We start from the raw sequence: 10449 nt of genomic DNA on the forward strand, positions 1-10449 counted from the left end.
CCGCGCGAGGAGACCACTATCCCAACATTCTAAACAAAGTCGCTTCCCAATACCCTCTCTACAGATCCGCCAGTCTCACGGTGTTATCACGTTAGAATCCCCGAGACAACATCTGAAATATACTGAGTATCGCAGAAACTTATACTCGATATGTCTACACCAAAATCAAACTGCAAAAACATTCATTTTAAGGTTTGAATTTATTTTTACTCGAACGAAATGACAAATCGATTCTGTAATTCTTGGCTAACATGAATTGATCCCTTATTCATATACAAAACAGTTCAAGAGCGGGCCTAGTTTATACCCGAATATAGTTATTACATACAATATGATAAACTTGAACATATCTCACTCATAATTCACCTTTACGTCGCATTTACAAATTATTATTTCGAATTAAAATACCTGAATCTAACACACAAAATTTATGCACAAACACTCATTTCAACTACGGCAAAATTTGTTGATTTATTTTTACTCGAATACACGTGAACAAAATGACAAATCAAATATTCCTTGGCTTACATAACTTAATATATCATCTATAATATATTACATCTTAATATTATTAATATAATATTATTATCATTATAATATTATTAGTATTATATCTTAATATATAACAAGCACTTCAAGGGTGGACCTACTAGTTTAAACTGGAGTAATTAATGCCGAAATGAGATATTTGACAAATAATTAAAAATAACTGAAGTACACTTATAATCAGCTCATTATAGATCGCATTTACAAGATAAAATATTTTGAATTTAGAAAATTAAATACATCGAACATTCAAAATGAATCTGGACCGTGTTTAATACAGAGTTATATATGTTATATCGTGAATTAGATTTTACACAGTTTTTTAGAATTAATGTATTTTTAATGAAAAGTCGGACAATCTGATTACCAACGCATGATCATAAAATATGTATTTGTCTGTGATGTCTGGCTTTAGTGTTGCCAAAAAATCCGGGTGAAGCGTTGAAAATCAGTTTTATTTGTTAAGTAGGCAAAGGTCTGAGGGGATGGGAATTTACCGCTATGTGCACACGTTGAGATAGGGGGTCCTCCCTATTTTCAGATACAAAAAAAGAAATAGGGGTCCATACTCGGTATATCAGGCGAGTAGCTTTGATAGATTAGCGGTTAGATCGATACATATTAGCTGGTTGTATGAATTTTCTCTGTTTACCGATCAGGGTAAGGCGAACCTTTTTCCAAAACGTAGAACGGGCTTTATCGTCTCGCGGGTATTTCATGTAAACAACATTTGAAATGATCGTCCGCAAGGATTCGGGCATGCGCGATTCGGGTATATGATCGATATCGAGCACGAGTATGATGTTATTGCCCTCCTCGACGCACCGGTTTGCCGCCATGCTTATTACAAATTCTACCCATCTTTCCTCGATGAATGATTCGGTCAACAAAAACACGACCCACCGAGACCCGTAAATAGCGTCGATATTGTTCTGTTGTATGTAGCCACCGATTGTAAAGTCTCGAAACTCGACGCAAAACTTCGAAGCGAAATCTTTGGATTTTTCTATTTCGGGTATGAAATCCAAATAGACAAATTGAAGGTCATCCATGCTATGACTTAGAAATCCGTCAAATTTCATATCATCAGAACGGCTTACCGTCGCTATACGTAATAGTTTCGGTAGAAATCGATTGATTTTTACCATCCACCAATAGTAAATTTGCCATTTCTTTTTGGCGACAATTCGTCCAATAGCCACAATAATAGCAGCGACGCATAAAGTCGAAAGAGAAATGATTATATCTTTGTGGTTGTCACATTCTATCCAATGTAACTGAAAATCTGCGATAGCAACTCCGGATAGTTTTTTTGGTGAAGTACAAACAAGTTTGATCGTGGTATGATTGTGTTGGTCTTCTGCCCTAAAGTCGTAAAAGTAATGCTTTTTAGTTCGACGACTACCTAACTCTTTTAGCCAATTTCGCAATTTTCTCAGTTGACAATCGCATTCAAATGTATTACCGAGAAGAAAAATGGATCTAAAATGTCTTAAATTAATTATTTCATCAGGATCGAACGTTTTTAGTTGATTCGATGCTAAATTCAAAACGCGTAGGTTCGTTAATGGTTTTAACAGACCTGGTTGAATCGTGGACAGTCTGTTATACTTTAGCCTCAAAAACTTTAAGTTGAGAATTGCTTCAAATGCGTTTATATCCAAATGTCTAATTCCATTACTGGAGAGATCGAGTACTTCTACTGAAGGGACTCTGCTTAGGATATGATGGATCACATGACTAGGACAGCTGCCAATCATCGTCCCTGTAAGGACTAACCAAGTTAGTCTATAAAACGTCTTATTCCACATAAGGCTTTCACACGCGTTATGAAGCAGTTGTTCTTTTAGATAGTAATTAAACGGTCCTGCAAGATTGTCTATTCCGATATAATGCATAGATTCGGGTAACAGATCGAACGACTTCAGGCATAAGAATACGAAAGGACTATTTAATTTAATCACTAAGGTTTGCAAATTCCGCAGGTTCTTTATGTCCTTTCTCAAATAAAAAACCCTCTCGGGGGATCGGGTACCACACGGTGATTCACCGGGATTCAGCTCAATTATACACGAGATTAATAATTTTGTCAGTCTGTTGTTTATGGTAAATGATGTGCGACTATCGAAGCAAGTTAAACCTGGTGAACTTAATGCGTTAAATAATTCTAGTCTTGTGTGGGAAATAATGAATTCCGTGAGATTCAAATTATGGATGTTGTTCTGAACCAAAAATATTCTACGCAGTTCAACGAGTCCTTTGAATTGATGCTTTTTAAAATTCGTTCTGCAATATTCCATTCCCAGGTTTTCCAAACTTTTGAACCCACGAAAAAAGCCTGTATCAATTTCAGGTATCCGATTATGCATAAGACTTAAAGCCTTCAAATTCTGTACGTGTAAATATTTAAATATTGATGAAGAAATCGCTTCAAACGACCAAACAGCCACTAAAAATAAATATTCTAAGAAAGCGCAATTGTGTAAAGAATGAAATAAATTGTGAATATCTTCGACGGAGTGATTTGTAGGACACACGCGTCTGATTATGACCGATTGAGGTTTGGCGAACAGAATAAAATTGTAAGCGAATAATCTCAGATGCTTATTCTTCATGAGAGCCTGTTTGTCAATAAACCGTACTGGATTACATGAAACATCGAGCGATCTCAGATTCGGTAGATGATGAAGTGATTCGCGTCCCACCAGTGAACTCAATGCATTTTCCGCTATCTTTAATATAATCAACATCGGTAATCGACGGAACGGTTTTATACTCTTTATCCTATTCTTCGACAAGTAAAGAATATTTATGTTATTCTTTATTCGGGGGAACTTCGTGAGTCCTTTATTCCTGCAGTTAGCCATACCAAACCTGGAAAATTTGTTCAGGTGTTAGTGTTGCGGATAAAAGTTTCTTTTAACTCGAAAAATCACCTAATCTATTAATAACTTCCAATCAAATTGCGTTGTGGAAACGGCAATAACACAAGGGTCGGGTGAGTTAGGAGGTTCGGGCCCTGCCTTTCTAATTAGGGTTTTATGGGTCTTCGCAGAAAAGCCTATTGAAATTCTAGTTGAATTTGACTTATTACCCGAACAGTGATCGCCCATACCTGCTATTCTAACACTCATCCTCTCTCAAATGCATCTTTTCGCGTGCCATCATCGGAGATTTTAACCCCAGGCTCTACACTGCTAAACTTTACATTTCTTTTCAATTCGACCCCTGCCTCCAATTCTAGATACAAATTCGCCCTGGCAATAGATACAAAATAGATTTTTACTTACCATTTCAAACCATAACGTTTATAATAACAGCGACACACTGACGGGCAACCGTAGTAAAAGCGTCTGCTGAGGATACCGTCGCGTCGGTTTGGACGCCGCTTATCGTCGACTATTCCAGAATACAGCATCATACTACCGTCGAGTGCCGACCGGTATTTCTGATAATCTAGTAAGTTACTTTCTGAACTCCACGGCGTTCTGTCGATTTCATCAATAATTTCCGATATGGCACCATAGCGGCAAAGCAGTATCGCAACCACGAGAATTAGAAGTTTAGTCGCGGACATTTTCATCATTCTGTCACTGATCGCATCGAACAGACGACCAAAATTCTACGTGCATCGATGCAACAAAAGTATACTATGAATTATCAAATGATATGAATTGTAAATTCCGTGTAAAACGCTGCAATGAATGCACAGTGACTTAATACTTAATATCAATTCTAGTTTATCTTCCTGGTTATTGGATACATTGTTCTATCAAAGCCGCCCCAAATTTCTGAACATTTCTACCTAGGGCTTCTAATCTATACATGCATGCATTTCGGGGTTTTGTCGATACCCGGAACCATCCTCAATATTCAAAGGTACCGTAATCAAGCCGGTTGCTTATTTCAACAACATAAAGCTACGAACACGAGGTGGAAATTTTGCCGCCTAATTTGAAAAAAAAGCGAATTAAGCGAAACGATTTTTCACAAAAACAGAATAATTATGAGTTCATGGATTTTTAACAGGACCATGATGAACCATGATGTACCGCGCGAGGAGACCACTATCCCAACATTCTAAACAATACCCTCTCTACAGATCCGCCAGTCTCACGGTGTTATCACGTTAGAATCCCCGAGACAACATCTGAAATATACTGAGTATCGCAGAAACTTATACTCGATATGTCTACACCAAAATCAAACTGCAAAAACATTCATTTTAAGGTTGAATTTATTTTTACTCGAACAAAATGACAAATCGATTCTGGAATTCTTGGCTAACATGAATTGATCCCTTATTCATATACAAAACAGTTCAAGAGCGGGCCTAGTTTATACCCGAATATAGTTATTACATACAATATGATAAACTTGAACATATCTCACTCATAATTCACCTTTACGTCGCATTTACAAATTATTATTTCGAATTAAAATACCTGAATCTAACACACAAAATTTATGCACAAACACTCATTTCAACTACGGCAAAATTTGTTGATTTATTTTTACTCGAATACACGTGAACAAAATGACAAATCAAATATTCCTTGGCTTACATAACTTAATATATTATCTATAATATATTACATCTTAATATTATTAATATAATATCATTATCATTATAATATTATTAGTATTATATCTTAATATATTACAAGCACTTCAAGGGTGGACCTACTAGTTTAAACTGGAGTAATTAATGCCGAAATGAGATATTTGACAAATTATAAAAAATAACTGAAGTACACTTATAATCAGCTCATTATAGATCGCATTTACAAGATAGAATATTTTGAATTTAGAAATTAAATACATCGAACATTCAAAATGAATGTAAAACAATAATGATCTTTAAAGCAACTGTTTAGTGCGCGTGACAGGAATGACTGGTGAGTTTATAAGGTTAACACGATAAATAACAAATGATTATTTTGAACAGATTATATTTCTTCAAATGGGTTTCAATCTGGACCGTGTTTAATACAGAGTTATATATGTTATATCGTGAATTAGATTTTACACAGTTTTTTAGAATTAATGTATTTTTAATGAAAAGTCGGACAATCTGATTACCAACGCATGATCATAAAATATGTATTTGTCTGTGATGTCTGGCTTTAGTGTTGCCAAAAAATCCGGGTGAAGCGTTGAAAATCAGTTTTATTTGTTAAGGAGGCAAAGGTCTGAGGGGATGGGAATTTACCGCTATGTGCACACGTTGAGATAGGGGGTCCTCCCTATTTTAAGATACAAAAAAAGAAATAGGGGTCCATACTCGGTATATCAGGCGAGTAGCTTTGATAGATTAGCGGTTAGATCGATACATATTAGCTGGTTGTATGAATTTTCTCTGTTTACCGATCAGGGTAAGGCGAACCTTTTTCCAAAACGTAGAACGGGCTTTATCGTCTCGCGGGTATTTCATGTAAACAACATTTGAAATGATCGTCCGCAAGGATTCGGGCATGCGCGATTCGGGTATATGATCGATATCGAGCACGAGTATGATGTTATTGCCCTCCTCGACGCACCGGTTTGCCGCCATGCTTATTACAAATTCTACCCATCTTTCCTCGATGAATGATTCGGTCAACAAAAACACGACCCACCGAGACCCGTAAATAGCGTCGATATTGTTCTGTTGTATGTAGCCACCGATTGTAAAGTCTCGAAACTCGATGCAAAACTTCGAAGCGAAATCTTTGGATTTTTCTATTTCGGGTATGAAATCCAAATAGACAAATTGAAGGTCTTCCATGCTATGACTCAGAAATCCGTCAAATTTCATATCATCAGAACGGCTTACCGTCGCTATACGTAATAGTTTCGGTAGAAATCGATTGATTTTTACCATCCACCAATAGTAAATTTGCCATTTCTTTTTGGCGACAATTCGCCCAATAGCTATAATAATAACAGTGACGCAAATAGTTGAAAGAGAAATGACTACATCTTTGTGGTTGTCACATTCTATCCAATGTAACTGAAAATCTGCGATAGCAACTCCGGATAGTTTTCTTGGTGAAGTACATAGGAGTTTGAACGTGGTCTTTTTGTGTAAGATTGCTGCTACTAAGTATTCAAATGAGCAAAAATTGTTTGTTCGATGACTATTCAACTCTTTTAGCCAATTTCGCAATTTTCTCAGTTGACAATCGCATTCAAATGTATTACCGAGAAGAAAAATGGATCTAAAATGTCTTAAATTAATTATTTCATCAGGATCGAACGTTTTTAGTTGATTCGATGCTAAATTCAAAACGCGTAGGTTCGTTAATGGTTTTAACAGACCTGGCTGAATCGTGGACAGTCTGTTATACTTTAGGCTCAAATCCTGTAATCTAGGGGTCGATTCAAACGTGTTTCTATCCAAATGTCTAATTCCATTACTGGAGAGATCGAGTGTTTCTACTGAAGGAACTCTGCTTAGAATATGATGGATCACATGACTTGGACATTCACCAATAATCGTCCCAGTAAGTCGCAGATATACGAGTTTATAAAACGTCTTATTCCACATAAGGCTTTCACACGCGTTATGAAACATTAGTTTGTTTAAATAATAATTAAACGGTCCTGCAAGATTGTTTATTCCGATTAAATCCATAGATTCAGGTAACAAATCAAATGACTTCAGGCATAACATTGCGGCAGGACTATCTAATGTAATCACTAATTTTTGCAACTGCCGCAGGTTCTTTATGTCCTCCCTCAAATAAAAAACTCTCTCGAGGGAACCGGGTAGGCCACTATGATCCCCACACGGTGATTCAGTGGGAACCAGTCCAATAATACATGTGATATCTAATTCTGTCAGTGTGTTATTTATGGCAAATGATGTGCGACTATCGAAGCACGTTAAACCGTGTGAACTATGTGCGTTAAATACTTTTAGTTTTGGGCTGGAAATTATGATTTCTGTGAGATTCAAATTGTGGATGTTGTTCAATACCAAGGATATCTCCTGAAGATTAACGAGTCCTTTGAATTGATGCTTTCGAAAATTCGTTTTGCAATAGTTCATCTGCAGGATTTCTAAACTTTTAAACCCATAAAAAAAGCCTATATCTATTTCAGGTATCCGATTATACCTTAGACTTAAAATCTTTAAGTTCTGTACAGGTAGATATTTCGATATTGAAGCGGTCAAAGAAATTGGTTCAAAATGCCACGCTCCTCGTAATTGTAACTCTTCTAAGAAAGCGCAATTTTGCAAAGAATGAAATAATTTGTGAATATCTTTGACAGTATGCTTGGTAGGACACACCTTTCTTACCAATAATGTAATAGTTTTGAATAACAGAAAAAAGTTGTAAACGAACGTTTTCAGATGCTTGTTCTTCATGAGAGCCTGTTTGCCAATAAACCGTACTGGATTACATGAAACATCGAGCAATATCAGATTCGGTAGATAATGAAGTGATTTGCGTCCCACCAGTGAACTCAGTGCGTTTTCCCGTAATCCTAGCCCATCCAATCTCGGTAATCGACGGAACGGTTTTATGCTCTTTATCCTATTCTGCGACAAGTCAAGAATGTTTATGTTATTCTTTATTCGGGGGAACTTCGTGAGTCCTTTATTCCTGCAGTTAGCGATACCATGTCTGAAAATATATTTTCAGGTGCAAATGTTACGCAAGAAAAGTATCTTTTAAATCGAATTGAATGAATTGCTGTGAATCAAATTGCGTTGCTCATATCATTAATATACGTACTAGGGATGGGCTAGCTCGGGGTTTCGGGCCCGTTTCTCTCTAATTGAATCTGCCGTTTATCCTTGCGGGGGGTTTTTCAACACTAAGTATTCTGTTCAACACTAAGTATTCTGACCCATAAGCTTCGTCTTTACATTTCTCCGATATAGAATGGTTATAGATATCAAACTTACCCGCGTTGATAATAACAGCGACACACCGACGGGCAACCGTAGTAAAAGCGTCTGCTGAGGATATCGTCGCGTCGGTTTGGACGCCGCTTATCGTCGACTATTCCAGAGTACAGCATCATACTACCGTCGAGTGACCGATATTTCTGATAATCCAGTAAATTACTTTCTGAACTCCAAGGCGTTCTTTCGATTTCATCGATAATTTCCGATACGATACCACGGCGGTACAGCAGTATCGCAACCACGAGAATTAGAAGTTTAGACGCGGCCATTTTCTTCAGTCTGTCACTGATCACCAAACAGACGACAGTGATAACGTGTACAAGGATCCAATGACTGTATACAGTGAAATATGAAATATGAAATATCAATCTAAGCAAACTTCCTTCTCTTTCTTATCTTTATCGTTTTTTTTTTGTTATGCTTTGAAATAATGAGTCAAGGTCGAATATCGAAACTAAAGCTTCCTGCTTGTGTTGGTAGATTTCTTCACCATTAGGCACCTGTAATTTGTGAATGCAGTTATCAATATTTTCCAATACTGGGAGTTTAATATCCCAATAATGCAATAAAGAAGTTTCCAGTTTCTAGGCGCCATTTTGTGGCGGTCCCTCGAGGTCCCCATTGTTGCGATGATTTGCGCTCATTTTTAAAACATAAGTTTAGATTGAATATCATATAGTTCTGCAGTCCCTTGCTCGACGAAATCAATTTACACACCATTTTAAAGGAAATGAAATGCAGATATTTGCTGGCGATTCTTGGAACTCAGAGTTAAATCTTAACTTTTACTGTGGAACTCGTGGAGATCGAGGATCATATTATCTTATTTTTAATGTGGCCCGAAGCTACGAGAAGATTGCTCGTAGCCCGAATCAGCCACTGACGACACTATAAGTATCACCTGACGCGTTGCTACCTGGAGGCGCCTTGCTGTCTAAATAAAGTGTCGGGCCGAGTCGTTTTCAATGGGGATTAATTACCGTTAGATCAAGGACGCATAAACTAGTTCATAAGTCCATCAATCATAGTTGCTTCTATTCATACTGCGCATCTAACAAGGCCAGAAGCACTTGAATATGACCCACATCTAAAACGTATAGCATCATTCCTCCGCTCTCCTTACAAAATACTGAGACCCCATTAGTACTAGTGTAGTCGTAGTATAGTGTAGTATAAAACGGGTCTTGCTCAGTGAAGCAACGGATATCACTCGATTCACATCCACACTACAAGCTGAAGATGAGCGGTTTAACTAGTGAAAAGGTACGCGATTTAATGCAAAACTTTACATATGATGAAGAGACAGAAGCTGAGACGGATAGTGATGATGATGATGATTATAACAACAGTTACTCGTCAGACGCCAGTGAATCAATATCGGATTATTCTGATGTTGAATTCGATGATGAAATGTCGTCTGCCTGTGACGCAGCAGGGCGCGGTTGTCTCGATGGTTCAGACGATATCGAGATGTCGTCTGCTGGTGACGCAGCTCGAAACCGCAGTCGCAGTCCTCTCGGTCGTGGTCCTGGTTGTCGTCCAGGTCGTCGTCCGTTAACTGTTGTAAACTCCCAGCGGTCCGCTTCCGCCGTAGCGCGAGGGCGCGGCCGTACTCGTGGGCGTGGTCGTCCTCATGGTCACCACCCCGGCGCCCCGAAACAAACCGCTACTGATTGGGTGGATGTCTCCGAAGAAGATCCAGGACCGCGCGGAATTCGGTTCACGCCCCGAGGTCAACCGGGCCCGAATTTGACGGAAGATTTCGACGAGGACAGCCCGGCGCTCGAGTTTTTCAAATTGCTTTTCACCGATGAAATTATCGAAGGAATCGTTAAAGAAATAAACCGTTACGCGGATGAGAAAATTAAATCTCGCGAACTGAAGCCGAGATCCCGCTTACAAGAGTGGACGCCGGTTACAACAGAAGAGTTCCAGCGATTCTTGGGAATTTTGATTAATATGGGTATAATTCGTTTGCCCACTGTGTCCATGTACTGGTCCAT

The 10449-nt window shown here is 38.1% G+C and overlaps 2 protein-coding genes across 2 annotated transcripts; both read right to left on the minus strand.

Moving 5' to 3' along the window:
- Window positions 1-746: 746 nt before the first annotated feature.
- Window positions 747-4172, minus strand: LOC141912320 (uncharacterized). Its single transcript, XM_074803570.1, has 2 exons — window positions 3837-4172; window positions 747-3420 (listed from the first exon to the last, which is right to left on the minus strand). Exons 1-2 carry the CDS (start codon window positions 4130-4132, stop codon window positions 1146-1148), a joined length of 2571 nt encoding a protein of 856 aa, XP_074659671.1. The 5' UTR covers window positions 4133-4172; the 3' UTR covers window positions 747-1145.
- A 659-nt stretch (window positions 4173-4831) lies between these two features.
- LOC141912321 (uncharacterized) lies at window positions 4832-8732 on the minus strand. Its single transcript, XM_074803571.1, has 2 exons — window positions 8444-8732; window positions 4832-8159 (listed from the first exon to the last, which is right to left on the minus strand). The coding sequence occupies exons 1-2, from the start codon at window positions 8713-8715 to the stop codon at window positions 5861-5863; spliced, it is 2571 nt and encodes an 856-aa protein (XP_074659672.1). The 5' UTR covers window positions 8716-8732; the 3' UTR covers window positions 4832-5860.
- Window positions 8733-10449: the final 1717 nt, after the last annotated feature.

The sequence above is a fragment of the Tubulanus polymorphus genome, chromosome 10 (assembly GCF_964204645.1).
Source record: "Tubulanus polymorphus chromosome 10, tnTubPoly1.2, whole genome shotgun sequence".
Lineage (NCBI taxonomy): Eukaryota > Metazoa > Nemertea > Palaeonemertea > Tubulaniformes > Tubulanidae > Tubulanus > Tubulanus polymorphus.